The 19,005-nt window shown below is 33.3% G+C and overlaps 1 protein-coding gene across 2 annotated transcripts in view; it reads left to right on the forward strand.

Annotated features, from left to right (window-relative positions):
• CPNE8 (copine 8) overlaps positions 1-18,787 on the forward strand; it is a 321,663-nt gene extending 302,876 nt beyond the window's left edge. For both annotated transcript variants that reach the window (XM_024122759.3, XM_024122760.3), the window contains 4 exons: positions 3,683-3,785; positions 5,314-5,371; positions 10,019-10,092; positions 16,900-18,787. In XM_024122759.3, the coding sequence (XP_023978527.2) occupies positions 3,683-3,785; positions 5,314-5,371; positions 10,019-10,092; positions 16,900-17,088 (424 nt within the window). In that variant the 3' untranslated portion in view covers positions 17,089-18,787. The remainder of the gene's footprint in view (positions 1-3,682; positions 3,786-5,313; positions 5,372-10,018; positions 10,093-16,899) is intronic.
• The last annotated feature ends 218 nt before the right edge of the window (positions 18,788-19,005 follow it).

A 19,005-nucleotide genomic window follows, 5' to 3' on the forward strand; every position in this document is an offset into this window, starting at 1 on the left:
CCAACAAAATCAATAAACAAGTCTACCAATTATAATAAATTCTAAATACTAAACTAAGATAAACATAAAACCAGAAACAAATTAGATGCAGAATGTAAACCCCAAGTCTACAGTTCCTCCCAAAGTCCACTGCTTCAATTTTGGGATGATTTGTTGTCTATTCAGGTATTCCAGAGATGCAGGGTACATTAAGTTGATTGTGGAGTTTTTATTCCCTGCTCCTGAGGCTGTGGGGAGAAATTTCCCTTTCGCTGCTCTGTTCGTACAGCTCCTGGTGTTCAGCTTTGGACTTAACCCTGCCTCTGCATGTAGGTCCCCTGAGAGCGCCTGTTCTTTGCTCAGACAGGACAGGGTTAAAGTAGCAGCTGATTAGGGGGCTCTGTCTCACTCAGGCCGGGTGGAGGGAGGGGTACAGAATGCAGGGCAACACTGCGGCTGCAGGGGCCAACATAACGTTGCAACAGCCTGAGGCGTGCTGTGTGTTCTCCCAGGGAAGCTGTCCCTGGATCATGGGGCCCTGGCAGTGGTGGGCTGCAGAGGCTACCAAGAGGGGAGGTGTGGATAGTGACCTGTGCTTGAGCACAGGCTTCTTGGTGGCTGCAGCAGCAGCCTTAGCGTTTCATGCCAGTCTCTGGTGTCCATGCTGATAGCCACGGCTCGCACCCGTCTCTGGAGCTCGTTTAGGCAGTGCTCTGAATCCCTTCTCCTCACACACCCCAACAGTGCTCTGAATCCCCTCTCCTCACACACCCCAAAACAATGGTCTCTTGCCTCTTAGGCAGTTCCAGAGTTTTTCCCAGACTCCCTCCCGGCTAGCTGTGGTGCACTAGCCCCCTTCAGGCACTGTTCATGCAGCCAACCCCTGTCATCTCCCTGGGTCTGACCTCCGAAGCCCGAGCCTCAGCTCTCAGCCCCCACCCGCACTGGCAGGTGAGCAGACGAGCCTCTCAGGCTGTTGGGTGCTGGTCGGCACTGATCCTCTGTGTGGGAATCTCTCTGCTTTGCGCTCTGCACCCCTGTTGCTGTGCTGTCCTCTGTGGCGCCAAAGCCCCCCCCTGCCACCCCCATCTCCACCAGTGAAGGGACTTCTTAATGTGTGGAAACTTTTCCTCTTTCACAGCTCCCTTGCAGAGGTGTAGGTCCTCTCCTTATTCTTTTGTCTCTGTTTTGTCTTTTTCTTTTGCCCTACCCAGGTATGTGGAGAGTTTCTTGCCTTTTGGGAAGTCTTGGGTCTTCTGCCGGTGTTCAATAGGTGTTGTGTAGGAGTTGTTCCACATGTAGATGTATTTCTGATGTATTTGTGGGGGGGAAGGTGATCTCCACATCTTACTCCTCCGCCATCTTGAAGGTCTCTGAGATAATAGTTTTAAAAGATTATTCTATGCTACTGATGGGACACGGGTTTGAGCCCTGGTCTGGGAAGATCCCACATGCCACAGAGCAACTAAGCCTGCGCGCCACAACTACTGAGTCTGCGCTCTAGAGCCTGTGAGCCACAACTACTGAGCCTGAGTGCCACAACTACTGAAGCCTGCACACCTAGAGCCCATGCTCTGCCACAAGAGAAGCCACCCAATGAGAAGCCCACACACCACAATGAAGGGTAGCCCCTGCTCGCCGCAACTATAGAAAAGCCCAAGCACAGCAACAAAGACCCAAGGCAGCCAAAAATAAAACTTAATTAAAAAAAAAAGGAACCTACTCTATAGCACAGGGAACTCAAAACAATACTGTGTAATGGCCTACATGGGAAAAGAATCTAAAAAAGAATGGATATATGCATATGTATAATTGATTCACCTTACTGTTCAGCAGAAACTAATGCAGCATTGTAAATCAACTCTATTCCAATAAAAATTAATTTAAAAAAAGTAAACATTGCCCCCCAGAAAAAGGATCAGTTAAGCCACTTGAAGTGATATTCATAATATTGCATAATGCTCAACTTTCCATCTTCTCACCATTTTCAACACATCATTTGGTATGAAAAGCATAAAAGCCATAGAGTTGTACTCATAGAAGTTTTTCCTCACTATTTATAACCACCTGTTAATCACATGAAATATAATCCTTATGTTTTTGAAGCATAGTCAGTAAAAAAATGCTTTTTAAAAATAATGGGTATTTAAAAATTTAAAAATGAATTCCTGAGGGAGATTATCTTACTTCTTTTCTTAAGAAAAAAAATTTAAGCATAAAATAGGAGAGTAGGTTCATACCTGCTTTGGATTTTTTCATTGATGTGTTACCATCAAATTAATACAAATTCCTTAATATCGAAGATCAATTGTTCAACATTGTGAGAGCATTTTTGACTATATGTTGTAGAACAAGTTTAATGCTATTTTTAACTGGCTCCTCAGTGTATGAACATATCACTTGCTGTATTCTCTTCATCAATCTATGAAATTACCAATCATTTTATTAACAGCATGAACAATTATTAGTTTCTCTTGTCTATGGAAAAGTTGTAAATATTTTCTTGTTCATATAGTTATAAATTCTGCTTTACAAGAAATAAGTTTTTCCCTGTCATATTATGCTATTGGTTTTTCCCCAAACTATTCAAAATTTATTATTTAGAGTCCATCAGGTACTGAAAGTTTTTCATTGGTAATCAATAGAAGTTTCTTGAAACCAATTTTTTGGTGATTTACTTGATGATTTTTTACGAAAGTAGACCAAAGTCTTCTTGTTAACTATTTATCTCCTACAAGCACCACAGTGCTTGCTCATTACTAGATATGACCAGCATAGTAATTATGTACTAAAAATCATAAAAGTCATTCTACTGAAAATATAATCTAGATTCCCATAATGGTAAAACACAATGAAAAAAAGAGATAAAATATAGTCATAAAATTCTCCTCTAAATGTCTGAGTATTATTTGGTTAGAATTCTGCACTAGAATACAAAAAGCAAGTACTGGAATATGTTCTTATTAAATACCTAATTTTTGTCTTTGTTTGCTATAATTCTCCTTCCCATCTTTCACCAATTTAACATGTATTGAGAATTGGAACTATAGCTATGTCAAAAAGTGTTTCTTCTGTTGCATTTTTTTATTGAGGTGAAATTCACATAACATAAAACCAACCAGTTCAGTGACATTCAGCATATTCACAATGTTGGGCAATCATCACTGCTATCTAGTTCCAAAATAAAAATCATAATCACTTATATAATCTACCATATATAAAAATCTATCAGTTATATAACTGTATAAATATTTACTACCATACATGAAATTTCTTTATTAACAATACAAAGTTGCATTATCTTGATTTTAAAGATGAGAAAATAAAGTTCAGATAGCTTATGTAATGTTATACTGAAGATCATACACATAATGTTGTTTAGCCAAGATGTCTATTTCCAAAAGCTGTAGCCATTCCTCTGTGCTAACATACCATCTAGCTCACCTTTTATTAGTGAATGAATTTCTAAGGCAGCCAGACATTTCTTTGTGCCAGCATGCAGTAATATTGCTGTTATTCTAGTGTGCTATTTCAGAAAAAAATGCATATTTGAGGGTTTTCATATATAAGCTCCAAAGATATGTTTAAATATTTTCTTGAGATTAAAATGTTTGTTGGCTATTCCAAATTATATTTAGCAACTATCATGTCTAGAGGAAATGTTTTATTTTGTGGTATTCTTTACCTTTTCTTTGCCTTTCAGATATGCTTCTTCTGTAAAGGATGGCTCCCAGTATTTTGTGCTACTGATTGTGACAGACGGTGTTATCTCAGATATGGCTCAAACTAAGGAGTCCATAGTTAATGTAAGTAGCAGTCATTCAGTCTTGGGCTGGCTACTGAATGCATGGTGCTACTTAGGTTGACTAACTAGAGTCTACTTAGTTGACTTAAGAGTGAAACAAAATGCCCATGCCTTTACAGCCAATTGCATTATCCAGAAAACTCACACACATTTGTAGCATTCATCCATAAGGACCAAACTAAGAAGTGTGAATAATTGGGTTGTAAAAAAATTATTTCCAAAATATTAAAATAAAAATAAATAATAACATCACCTTCATGTGCATGACTGTGTTTACCTTGATTAGTTTGATATGCTTGTATATAGTTTGTACAATTTTTACAGAATATTTGTTTAACATTTACATTTATAGTAATAGTTACAGGAGAACTGTGCTAATTTCTATATTTATAGAACTGGATAAAATCCAGTTCAAAATCCATTTTTCTCATTATTCCTAATTATGTGTTATATTTATGATTCATTGTCTTCTTTATTAGATTATAATTTATAACATCTATATTTACTAGACTGCAACCTCTAAAATTATATCTGTTTTTACTTACCTTTCTATACTCAGGTTTAGCAATGTTTGACACAAAATAGACATTAGTAAAAATGGGCTGTGTGAAAGAATTGTTTATCATACTTCATAATTATTAACAGCATAGGGAAAATATAATTAGCTGTTTGTGTGAGAAAAAAATAGTTACATGTGGCAAAAAATCAAATGTTTATAGACATACACTTAGCAAAACCAAACACAAAAAGGAAGAGAGGTAGAATCTCGCACACTTACTTGTTTGTTTATTTGGCTTTGACTAGACACACTGGGTTGGATTTGTCTTGATTTCTTTTATGTTCTGATCAGTGGCATTAGCATGCTCTTTAAAATATGGACTTATAATTTAGGTTTAAACTAACAGGACATGCACTGAGGAACAGTTATTCATAATTCAGTGACCTTCACAGCTGAAGATGTGGTTGCTATACTGTTCCACCTATCTGTTTGTGGATCTTATATTCTTACCATAAAATTATTTTATTATACTAATAATAACTTTCTATAATTATCATTTGTATTCACTCATTTACTATGAAAATTGCTTTTCCTAACCATAGCTATAAATGAAATAGAGTACTACTTTTTCACAAATATGGTACCCTTTTTTCCCTTTTAACAACTGAAAGATTTTTGAGTGGAGAGAGAACATGGAAAAAGAGACCAAAGGTACCCAGAATCAGCTTAGGAATATTTTGTCTGAGAATAGCAAGTGAAAGCAGATGCTCAGTACTTTTAAAAAATATATATTATCCATGACTGGTCATTCCTGAAGAACATCCCACTGAATTAGCATATGTACAGAGTTCAGAAAGGATAAGAGTGGAATCAAGTATATTATTCTGTGTTAATCTTAAATATGTTCAAAACTATTTTAATGAAAATCTGTGAAAAATATGAAAACTCAGGATTTTTTTTCTTCTTAATTCTTAGTTGTTTTCTCAATTCAGTTTCTTAATTGTGAACTAACTGTGTGTTCTCTTCGAAGGCTTCAAAACTTCCAATGTCAATAATTATAGTAGGTGTTGGGCCAGCAGAATTTGATGGTGAGTAATAAAATTTCAATAGTATTCCTTGGGATTTTATTTAATATGACTCATTATGCACTTAGGTTTCTATCACTCTTTTTTTGCATATAAGGATGTGAGTGTGCATATGGATTTGTATACAGTGTCCATGTACATATAAACCTAAATATAGATATTACATGATGGAGTCTATTAAGGTGAGCAAATTAAAAGGATGTCTTCTGAGTAGGACATTATCTCTCTAGTATAGGATAATTCAACATGTAGCTTTCTGTTTTATTAGAGATGGTTTGTACCTCAAAATATTTCTTAAGACTGAATGATAAATTGAGCTTTTGTTCCCAAGGCAAAATACACTCTGGATTCCCTAAAAACTTTTAAGGATGAGCACTAAATTAATAAACCACTAGGTTGTAAAATAGAAATATTAACACAAGCATAATAATGGATTTTCAGACCTTGGCTAGTTGATAGACATTATTTTTATAAATATTTAAGTTCTGTCATATGAAAGAGCAAAGTAAAATGAAAATGGAATTGACCATCTGAAATTTAATGAGACTTTATACAATTATGCTAAATTCACTTAGTGGGTAGTTTTCTGTTTGGGCTCAAGCCATCTTCATATGCCAATTAGTGACAGGTGTTTGTGTGACTAGTGATCTGGGTAAAATTTTCTAAGGATAGTCTATTCCTCATCACCTGATGAATTCTTTTAAGAGAACTCTATGCTAGACATCAACTGCATAACCACAGAACATTCACCTGGTTCAGATGTTTTTACGTTAATGATGACAGTATTTAGCTGGGAACTTTAGAAATGAGAATAATTTTAGAACATTTGGAACAACTTTTGGTATGCTACAGGTTAATTTAGGCACATAGGTGGCTAATTATTGTATGATCATCACTAAGATGATTCTTGTTTAACCACCAGTGCCTCCTCCATAAGGATAGTATAGATCTCTCAGTCTCAGGTAAAACAACACAAGCAGTTATATTGCTGATCGTGGAAATTCTTTCCTTTGATTCCATGCTTGGCTGGTCACACATTGCATCATTATAATCTTCCAGTTTCTGAATCAGAAGTCATTTTAGCTCCTGCTAATATTTTCTCTGTCTCTGAATATTTACATCTGTTTACATTGTCCATCAGGCATGAATCTGAGATACCACTCTGGAGTCAGGAAAGCTAAGACATATCTTTCTTGTTAACACTTTGTGTACTTGATCATCTGCATTGAGCAGTGATAGATTGTGGTTCACAAACTTCACTGATTGCTAGGTTAAAATAACTCATGATTTCTTCTTCAGTTACTAATTTGCTTTTGCCTCTCAAGTATGCATTTCTCGTTGGGTACATTCCAGGTCTCCTAGACTCCTATGGAAGGCCGTCGTTAGGTGTAAGCCCTGTCACTTGTTCCCCAACAGCTCCCACACATAATGTGTAAATAGAGATCCACTGACCCTTCCTATGTATATTTCTGGTCATAAATTTCTATTCAAAGCAGCTATTTGGGTACTACCTTCTTACAACTACCACACGTATTTATCTTCTTCAATTTTTTTGTTCCCAGTGAATTATTTATCAGGGTTTTGAGGTATGAAAATTCATCATTTCCCTCTCTGACTTCTTGAATTAACTAAAAAAAAAAAAAATGCAGGAGTCACTCAGAGATCAGAATATGTTTTATTTTATTAGTAGTAGTATAGAATTGGAGAAATTGGGTTGCCCTGTACACAGAATCAGACTTCTTGCTACTTTTTTCCCCAAAGATTAAATGACCTCACCTTTATCTCCAGGCCTTCTCTGTACAGAGGCAGATCCTTGCCTATTAAGCATGCCACAGGGAGAAATTGTCTTCAACCTGAGGATAGGCTACTCCAAAAGAGATTCAAGATCGCTCCATCTCCCAATCTTAGTTATCTTGTGAATCACTCCTCTTTTCATGAGGAAAAGTGAGCAAAGATTATAGACAACGAGGGAAGTTGCCATCGCATAGAATTCCCTCCTGGGAATTAAAGTGAAACTTTCTTCTGGCAAACCTGTGAACAGAGAATTAGGGTCCTGAAACACCTGATTTCTGCTTTCACCCTGCTGGAAGAAAATTTCTGACATATTCAAGTTGCTGCTATCCTATCAGAAGAGCCTTTTTCTAGGCACTTCCAAATCTACGATAAGTAAGTTTAAATAGCACACATAAATTGACATAAAGACTGAAATAAAACTTGCAGATTTTATCAGTTAACCACATAAATCCAACATCTACACGTAACTTAACCAGAAGGTTTGCATAGGCAAGAAATGCAGCATTTTGCCATTCATTCTTTGAACGTAGAGGAAATATAAATAAACTACTAGATTCAAGAGTATTTAAATGTCTTGTTTCTTTATTTCAATGAGAACAATTTAAAACTTTCTGTATAATTTCTCAAAGCAGGATTTCTTTATCCTTAAAAGACAAAAAGTCAAATTAAAGTAGCATCTGTTTAACTGCTTTGATACAGGTTAGGAAAGGGAGAGAACTATAAGGGATTCTAACATGATTTTGTCTCCCAAGGCTAGAAAGAAATACAGGTCTGTATCTTATACATCTTTTTTCCAGAGACGGGTACTTATGGGGAACGTGTGCTTACCATTTAAGGCTCCTTGAGGACTAGATGATCTGGAAAACTGAAGGGTGAACATTTCCCTTCCACCACTTATATGCCATTTCTTTTCTCCTTGTTCTCAAAAGTGTAGCCTCCAATTCTGCTACCCATAGCCTTTTAACTCAAAGGACACACTGAAAAGTGGGAGATATTTTATAGGATCTCATTCTAATACACTATTGCCTGAATAACTGTCACTTTCTTTAATTGAAATAAAACACTTACAAAGGCCAATGGAGATTGTAGAGGATTGTAGAAGGTGAGGCCCAGATTATCATCTAATTTTTGTTTCCCATTTTCGAGTGAGTATAGGATAATTGTTAGGAGTTATTAGCAAATTAGATAATAAAGGAGAAGATTCTCCAATTGCTGGCATGTCACTATCAATGTACATTTATGTCTCAAAGTAATATGAAAATTTTGAAAACAAACTTAGACCCAAAAATGGAATTAACTATTGAAAATATTTGAGTATAATGAATTTTCCTATTTAAATCCCTAATAAGTAGGAGAGAAAAAAATAGTTCTTTTGTATTTTGAATAAGTTAATTACCTTATTATTGGTAATTTACATGTTACTAAATTATGACATATATTATATATCTAAGGAGATTATTGGATGATGGCTCACTAACAGTTATGTGTACTGGCAATGTTTCAGCCCAGACATTGATTCCTGAACATGTGTAGAAAAGTAAAACTTAAAACCTGTTTTTTTAAAAAAACGAGCTTATAGATATAGAGAACAGATTGGTGGTTGCCAGAGGCTTGCCAGCATTGGAGGTGGGTGAAATGGGTGAAGGAAGTGAAAAGGTACAAACTTCCAGTTTTAAAATAAGTATGTCACACGAATGTAATGTATAGTGTGGTTAGTATAGTTAATACTGTATTGCATATATGAAGGTTGCTAAGAGAATAGATCTTAAAAGTTCTCATCAGAAGAAAAAAATTTGTAATTATGTATGGTCAACTAGACTCATTTTGGTGATCATTTCACAATATTTACAAGTAGCAAATCATTATGTTATATAGCTAAAAGTAATATAATGTTATTTGTCAATTATACCTCAATCAAAAAAAATAAAATAGGAAAAAAAAGTAAAATGTCTTTAACCCAAATGCATTATCCAAGCACTGAAGAAAATAGTGAAAATGTGAGAATTGTATTCTAATATTTTTTAGAAGACGACAAAGCAAACATAATTGCAAGTGGCTCTTTGGAGTCTGGTGAATATCATGTGCATACAAAATGGATTATTAGTAGGAGAATATACTTTAAGTACAAATTAGCATTCCTCATATAATTAGTTATTTAGAGAATTCTCACTGAAACATTAAACTCTGGAAAATGTTCTTAATTGTAGCGTAACATTATTGTATACCAGCTGTCACGTTATATCACAGCATTCCCAAATACCAGTTGATCCATGTTATGTTGAAATTATTTTTAATCAACAAAAAAATCATACTTCAGAAATTTCATGCTTTATCCAATCACTATAAGAGCAGAGAACATGCCTGTTTGTTTTTAAATCTATTCATAAAAAGATTACAGACAATATGATTATATAGCTTTGTGTAGTTTCAAAGAGAATAAAGTTCAAATTGTTATTGGAAGTTCTATGATGATTAGTGCCTAGTTTCTTAAATTAGAAAGAAAAAAATAAAATTGAATGAATTAGCATCACCTGCTGAATCAGTCATGTAAGCATGTAATCCAGAGTTAAGGATCTATAGAATGGGGAGATGTACCTAAAGACTTCTACACTGCATAGGCTCTCCTCATCTTTCAAAGGGTCACATGAGGTCTTAGCTTGCTTTCTCCACTTGTAAAATTTGCACTCAGTTAAGTTTTGTGGAAGAAATCACCGAGGAGATGAAAGGATCAACAAGCTTTCTGCCTTTAACATAGGACATATCGCTACTTCATACATCTTGATTTCATTATTGCCTACATTTGTTATAGTATTTAGCTAAAATGAACTGAATAAATTATCCTATTTTATTTTCAAGCAATGGTTGAATTGGATGGAGATGATGAAAGAGTTTCCTCCAGAGGAAAATATGCTGAAAGGGACATTGTGCAGGTAAGAAATTTAATGAAAAGGATTTATTTTGTTCATTGTGAAGAGCCCATGTCAGCTCTGATTTGTAAATGAAGAGTTTAAATTGAAATCAAGAGTCTCAGGTTCTGTTTAATTTAGGCAGTTAATTCTCTATAAAATGCATGTTAAGTAATGGCCTAGAATAAGCACCAAATTACTTTCACCCATACTTCATGTTCACCATATATAAAATAGAATTGTTAATAAGTGTCTTTTCCTACTTCATTATTACCAGAAAATATCATTGAGATCTTTAATAAAATTAAAAGCTAGAAACATAACAGACTTTTAATGATGCTTATCTATTTATTACTTAGCCCTCAATAAAGATTAAATATATTTTAAGACAGCTGATACATATTCAGTGTAAGTAAACTTAGTAGAAACAAACCAAAACTGTAGATTTTGTTCTATTTCCCCCATAGGTTATGGTTAGAAAAGTGGAAAAATAGATCTTATAATTATATATAAAATAAAAATTATATAAAATATATAAATAATAATATTAATATAATACATGGTAACATAATAATATGTATAATACTATAATAAAATATAACATGATAATAGTTTATATATCTCAATATATAGATATGTAGACATATATATGATTCATAATTCTATTAGAATCAAGAAAAATACTTAACTAAATCCTACTATTCTGGGAGTGAATAGAAAGAAAAAAGGCAGTTAAAATTTATAATTGAAACAAAGGAGTTAAATCAACTAAATTGCTGCATACTTTAGAGTCTTCATATCTTTTAGGATGTCAGAAACAAAAAAAGACTGTGAAGGGAAAACTACATAGGAAAGGAAAGTTCTCAGTACAATTTGAGCACTTAAAGGAGCAAACAATGGAATTCAATATTATCTCCTAAATAATAACCTATATATTCACCCATAATACAGTCATTAAGATAATCTAATTTGGAATCCAAGAGAATTTGGTTCAAATCCTGGATCGTCCACTGTGATAACTTGGATAAGCTTTCTAAATTTCAGTGTTCTGGCATTGTTTAAAGATTTTATCAGATAATATATATAAAATACATTACATTACTGAAATAGAACTCAGTAAAATACAACAAAAATAATTTTTAAAATTAGAGAGGGAGAATAATATAAAATAATCTGTAAATATATTATAAAGATTAATCTTGAAAAAGATAAAAAAGCATTCTTCATCATTAGTCAGCAAAATTAAGTTTTAAAATAGAAACATCTGTATAACAGTTTCTTAAGAAGATAATCAAATTTGATTTAAACCTAATGTTTAAATATTATCATTAAAATGTTAACATTTTAATCTAATGTTCTTGGTAGTGTAAAAAGTACACACACATGAATAATTCGTTTAAAAGCAGCTGAGAAAGGGAACCTGGTGATGTGGTCATCTATTTAAGAATCCCACGATGTTTTGTTTTTTATAATTAGACACACGATTATTCACCTTACGCTGATTAGCATAAGTCTAAGTAATTACACTTTTTCTAAAAATCTCTCCATAATGTCTAGTTCACAGTAACCAAAAAATCAAATTACTACATGGAAGTAAGAATTTGAAGTCCTTTAAAATGTATTATGTTGCTGTTGTAATGCATTTTTACAAAGTTAAAGAGACAGCTTCATATCTCATAGTATCATTTAAATGATGCTTAAGGGAAACTGGTATTACGCTCTCCCTTAGAAGGTAGTTAAGATTGCTCACATCATTAAGATTTACTTTAAGAGGATTAACATGTTATGTTAGTGACAACCAACAGTTGTTGGTTATTTTATTTATAAAACAAAAATTCCCTTGATCATGAAAGTATTTCATCTCTAATTGGATATGCTACATTGGACAGAATAGTGAGATAGGACTCAGATCTATGCTCTTGAACAAGTCAATAAATCTCCCTTGAGCCTTTCTTTCATTACCTCCAGACTCTCCATACTTTTATCTTTGCTCTTTCCATGATGTGGTGAATCTCAGAGGAAGTAACAGACATGAAAATACTTTGTTACTTATCAGTATAAGATACATAAACACACACACACACACATATATATATAATTATATATTTCCTCTCATTGAAAGTCAGAATCTTGAGAATAGTCTAGCACCATAAAGTGACACTGAGATCACCAAAGATTTTGAAGACACCTGAGGATATAGCTAAACACTCAAGGGATTCTACCATGTAAAATTGAACTGAAAGAGTCATGAGATCTCACAGATACAGAACAGCATGAGATCTCACAGATACTGAACAGGAAACTAAAATCTTCCCAGAGAATTAGTAGCCTCCTGAATGACAGTGACACCTTTACTTACATGTCTATATTTAGTTAAGGATATCTGATGCACCCTTTTCTAATTTCATGGAAAAGATCCTAAATGGTGATTGGTCTTTTAAAAATAGTTCCCAGGGTAAACATTTATATATCACATTGTGTTCAAGAAGAATTAGCACTTTTTCTCTCACCTTGAATAAAATTTTAAAACATTCCACCATTACAGGTTTTCTGGTCCTACCGTTCACTAAAACATTTTTTAAATGAGTTATTTTTAAGAATAGAAATATTCTTGAATATTTATAATATTGGTGTTGCAAGGGCACACCAAGAATAATATTGTCAATCTTCCTACCACCATAATCAATGCTATAAACACTGCTGGCTAAAATAATATCAGAAAATAGGGTCTATTTAGGCTCTCTTACCTTTTTGCTTTGTAAGAAACTGAATGAGATATTGTACTAAATCACTTAGCAGAAGGCCTCTCACCTACCAGTTGCTCAATAAATGCATTAATATCAGTTTCAGTTATTAATATTAGTTAGTATGTTGGCATAGTCCAGTGGGAAGGCATTTTTGTGTAACTGTTTCATAGTAGCTGTACCTTGACATATGACACTGTAGTCAGTCTTATGTGTGATTATGTTCATTGCCTCAAGATTCACTCTCATATGACTATAATATAAACAGTATGCAGGAAGAGATTCTATGGTTGTTATTCTAAAACTTAAATGAATTATTTTATTAAATCAATATATGTAAAGGCTTTCCATTTGTTTGTTTGCTTGCTTGTGCTGTGGATTGACCATTGTATATAATGCAATATCATTTCTCCTGGCTGCATTCAGCTGCTGTCCAGCCTATCATTCCCTTAAAAATTATATTTAAATCATATCTTTCATTAAAAGGAGAATAATTACCTTTAAGACTTAGACTTGAAAATCACTAATGGATCTCTAAAATAGGAACAATCAAATAAAATTGAGCAGAACCACAACTAAAAGCTCATTTGCCCAAACTTATTCAAACTTTTTTCACAAATAGGCAAAGCTAGCTGTTAGAGCAACCACATAGAACATTTTCCTTGTACAGGAGAGATGCTAAAAGAAAGATGTAGCATGTCAAGGAAATAGTATATTTCAACTGAACAGAATGCATTTATTTGTATTCTTCATATGAATGGGATAAGTTAGTGCAAAGTAAAAATTGATTTGTTCCTCTAACCTGAACAGTTTAAGGGTCCAAGTTAATTTGTGGTAATAGTCAGTGATCAACATATATTCACAAATGTGTGAGTGTTATTTTGAACAGGAGGTCCCCAGGTACAGTGATCAGAAATGAGTGATTAAAAGGGATAATAAACAGAGGGGTCTGAGAAGTTGAGTGGAAAATTGTTACTGTAGAAGGATATCAGCAATAGTCCAAAAAGAAAGAGAATATATTTTTGTCATCAAAAGTGTAAGGTTTAACATTAATAAGAGGTAAAGGAAACAGAGTCACTTGTCATTTTCATCTCTCACTTAGGGAAGTACCTCATGACTTGACTGAAGAGATGAATGTTCCTTTGGAAAAAGATTAATTTAGGTTAGTGAGTAGAAGATTCTCAACATCTTTTTCTCTGCTCCCAACACACATGTGGGATAAGAGATGCTCCTGTTGATAATATCAATTGCTATAAGAGTTACTCTTAACCCACTGGCAAGGTCCCTTAATACTCAAGGGACGTATCAGAATCTGTGCTCACATTTAGCAAACAAGTTAAATGAGATATATACTTCCCTCCTTGGCTGAAAACTAAGATTTCTTTCTTACCCATTTTTTATGAACGTTTTAAAGATGAGTAGAAGTGTATGTATTATGAGAACAGTGATTTGAATCTTAGTTTTGACATTCCAGAGTATCATAACAATCTTAAAAATGAATTTATACTTACTTCAGTAAAAAATTTAGCACATCCTATAACATTTGCTGGAAAGGTGAAAAAACAGGTGTTTTAAAATAACAAAAAGGTCAGGAATTACAGTTTTAGATTATAATAGTGGTACATAAGTTTGAAAGAGATTAAAAAATTGATAAAAATATTTAATGTTTAATATGAATGTAAATAAAAGACTAGAAAGAAAAGTCTCATATTTATATTGCATATATAAATTTATAAATTAATGGATAGCAATAATAATGACTATCATACTATACATATTATGAGTTCAACACTATTTTATGCACTTATGTGTTGACTTATTTAATACAACAATCTAATGAAGTAGGCATTATTATTATTATCCTCATTTTATAGAAGAGGAAACTGAGTCAGAGTAGAATATAACTAGTCCAAGACCACACAGCTAATAAGCAGCAGAACCAGCATCTGAACCTGGGAAGTCTAATTCCGGAGTTTTTGAGAATAGGGAGTAAAAAGATCATTGAATTTAATTACCATGGTCTAAGAGAAGAGTAAAGACCAAAATAAAAGTAAATATAAGAGCAAAGTTGAGGTAAAGGAAAAACACAGCAGGTATAATATCCCCCTTCCCTAGAGAAGTATCAACTATCTGCTAGAGTGTCGCCATTTCCCTGAAATGTAGGTATTAGCTATAGATTCTTCAAAAACTGTTCTCCTAACAAATAGTTTAAAATATAATTTTGTATTCACTTTGTTATAAAGCAGAAAGTAACACACCATTGTAAAGCAATTATACTCCAATAAAGGTGTTAAAAAATAAATAAAATTTTAAAAAGGTAATTATGTATATACTAACCATATCATTACTAAATTTTTTAAAAATACTATGCCTTTTAAAGTAAGAATGAAATAAGCTATAGATGAAATTAAAGACCTTTTTCCTATTAATCCTTCACTATGTTGTTTCTTATTTTCTTACCTTTCTAATTATAGCTTCAGAGAGAAAAATAAACCTAACTTTGTTTGCACCTCTTTGTCAGGTCTTGTCCAAGTCAGATAATATAACTTCACAAATGTTCATATCCTCCTATTTCTCTTCTCAGCTGAAGATTATATTCACTCTGTTAGTTTTTTCTTACCCTTACTTAGCTACCTTTAAGGTAAGAGAAAGATTTGTCACCTTTCTATCACACTTTTCTAAAAGTTGTGCTGAGTTTTCCACCTGGTATCAAGACAGGGTAAAATTATGGTCATATGGGTATGCTTCTGTCTATAGGGTGCCTTATTTTAAAAAGAAAGGAGTACCTTTCTGCTCTTCCTTAAAAGAGACTGCTTTCACTGCATAAATAGTATTACATTTGCTATTTGATTTCTAAACATTTTAACCTGCTTTATCTGTTGCAACCTGAGTGGTTTAAAGTCTGCTTCCTAATAAAAGTTAATTTTCTGAAGGCACATCTTGAGTAACTGCTTACATCAAAAGTAAATTTTTCAAAATAAATTTAAAACAGTTATGTTACAGTATGAGATGAGAGTGTGAACACTCTGTTTCTCTGGAGGAAAAAAATTATTTAATATAAACTTTAAAATATTATATTTGAAAATTGTTCAACCTCCTGAAATGTCTTCGCTATGCCTTTTCTCCAAGACCTAAAATTACTGTGTCCCCAAACTATCACAACATTAACAGTGACAATCATTCCCAGTTGCTTTCAAGAATCATGATGTCTGTAAGGGGAAATTGAACTAATGCCCACAAACAGCACAGTGTTTATTATGTAATCATTATAAATGAGAATGGAATCAGGCAATCTATTTCCAGAGTATTCAGTGATAAGAATTCTCACATGATTGCTTATATAGAGATAGAACAATCATTTTTATGTAATGTAAAAATAAGAATATTGATATTTGATGATATTTCAATAAGAATTATACCAAAATCTTACACTGAGGGTTTTTGGTTGTTTATTTTTTGCCTTTCCAAATAGATATAAAAAACAAATATTTGGGGCGGGATTCAATGTACTGAATATTTCGGGTACCTACTAATGTGAACTGTGTAAATTTTATATTCATTGTCCATGTGATTTGATGGTCTAGTAATATAATTTAAAAATACCTTACATGTGTTTAGTACTCTTTAACATATACATTATTTTTAACCCTGATTTGAGTAATACTTCTACATTGAAAGCTGAATTAAGCATGCATTAATTCCATTTGACAAGAAACTAAGCCCTGAAGAGGATAATGCTCCATCCAATTAGGTGTCAAACTCAAAACTGCAGAATACATGTAGCAACATGATGGGTGTATCAGGACCCGGAGACAAGAGTTATTGTGGGGAAAAACATAGATAAGGATTACATCCCTTTTTAGATAAAGTATATATTAGAAAGTTGTGGTCACTGTTAGAGCTATTTGTAATAAATCAAATATCTTTAAAATGCATAGTTATTATCATGCATCTCACCATTACTCCAGGCTTCTCTGATTCTCCTACAACCAAATGTTTACATATGTTGGGTTTTGTGTCTATTTATTTATTTATTTAAATAGCATGCTAAGGTCTGTTAAATAACTTTCTTTCACCTCTGATTTAGTTTGTGCCATTCAGGGATTATATTGACAGAAGCGGAAACCACATACTCAGCATGGCTAGATTAGCTAAAGATGTCCTAGCGGAGATCCCAGAGCAGTTTCTCTCCTACATGAGGGCCAGAGGAATCAAGCCATCACCTGCACCTCCCCCGTACACCCCACCTACACATGTGTTACATACTCAAATATGACTGTGCTCCGAAATGCTAACGTAACTACACTTCAGTTAGAACTGCTGAGTCCATGCTTTTCTCCTGGTGCTCTATAAGGAACCAGGGAATGAGATACTTTTCTCAGTTTGGTTTCAGCAGTATTGGTTTGTATGCTTTCTTGGATCCAAAATTTATTATCTTCCTAAACCAAAACTGTAAATACGGTTGTTGCATGAGCAACAGAAAAATTGTTTAAATGCTTGAAGCAAAATATGGATGTCTTCTCTGAATCTTTAAATGTTTTTTGGACAGAAACAGCTAATTTCCAATGTACTGTTGGGAAAAAGCACCACCTGTGTTTTTAACTCAAATATTGTCCTTGACTGCTATGTATATAGGAAAGCAGTCCCTCTATATCAATGTTTACATGTTACTACTTTTTAAATTCCAGTACTTTTATAACTGTTCTTAAGAATACAAGTTTTGAATATTGAATCCTTTGTCTTCTAAATTGCAATAGCTATAATCACAAGAGCAATATCTCTTTGAATGACTGTCTGGACAAATGCAATTGCAAGCAAGGGAAGGTAAAGATACTTTCATATTTCTCAGTAAGTGAATTGTCTTATGAAGCTGTATCTGCTTAGTAATCAGTGCCTCTGTGCCATTCGCCAAGTATGGGAGTTTACACTTAGCAGATGTGTATTCTGAAAGAACAAGCATTTTTCATGAAGTTTGGGTTCTAAATTTAGACTGCAATTTGTTTATGTTTTGTAATGCTAAGTAGAAATAATAAGTCAAACATCGTGAACTGTAAATGCACAGAAAATACTTTGTGTAAAAAGTAGCATCTTTATATTACAATACTATGTAGAAAGACTAAAATCCAGAATATTTGACTGTGAACCATGTAGCAGATGTTTTAAACTTTCTATTTCATTGTACCTTGTCTAGATATTTTAAGTCAAAGGGATACTGGCTCTCTTGATTTGAATTCCTTTCCAAGTTGCCACGCAGGGTGCACAGGCTGGAAGTTTTTTAGTGAAATTCCCAGTTAAATATACACAACCATGTGACTTAGTGCACAACACATTTGTGAAATAACCCACTCCTATATACTGACTGATCTGCCTATCCACAATTAATTGTAAAGAGTTTTTGCATGTACAGTTTTTAGAAGAATTGCAGTTTTGTGACAAAAATGACAGTTGTGTCTAAATTAAAACATATCTTTAGAACAAAATGGCCTTAAATTCTCACAGAATTCCTGGAAATGATTGTGAATTACCATTAGGTAATAGAAAAGTGAATTTATTTTTTTCTTTTGTGTCAAGAATGTAACTGCTTTATAATATTTTCCTTACTTATACCCTATTTATTACTTGGTTTATTTCTACTGTATGTTGTTCTCTTTGTCCCACGTTGACTTAGGGTGACTTTTATAAGCATGAAACTATTTTACAGAAAACAAAAATATATACATTCACATATCTAACAGAATCGATGTTATATAATTATGTATTCCTAAATTGTCCATTTTGGAGTATATATTAAAATCTTTTAAAGATTAACTATTTGCTCTGTAAACTTTATGTATAAATGACATGGAATCTGATTATTTCCTTTCCTGGTCTTAAATATTTATGTCAGTATAGTTTATTAGCCTACAATTGTATTATTTGCCTTCATCAGTTCTAAAGAATGAAAATAAATAAGATCAATATTCTTTGCTTCTTGTCAAACATGTTATTTTTATTTGATCAGAAAAAAATGAAAGATGTACACTTCTTTATTTAAATAATAGTGTGCCCAAACCTAGTGGGGGCAGATGGTTAAGAAACAGTCCCAGTTACAAGCCTTATCCTTTGTATGGCTGAGAATAATCATAAAAAATGTATGTGATGTTAGTTCTATACATAAGATTAGAAAATACCTAGACTTGCCTCTTTGTTGCAT

This window comes from Physeter macrocephalus, chromosome 6, assembly GCF_002837175.3.
Source record: "Physeter macrocephalus isolate SW-GA chromosome 6, ASM283717v5, whole genome shotgun sequence".
Classification (NCBI taxonomy): domain Eukaryota; kingdom Metazoa; phylum Chordata; class Mammalia; order Artiodactyla; family Physeteridae; genus Physeter; species Physeter macrocephalus.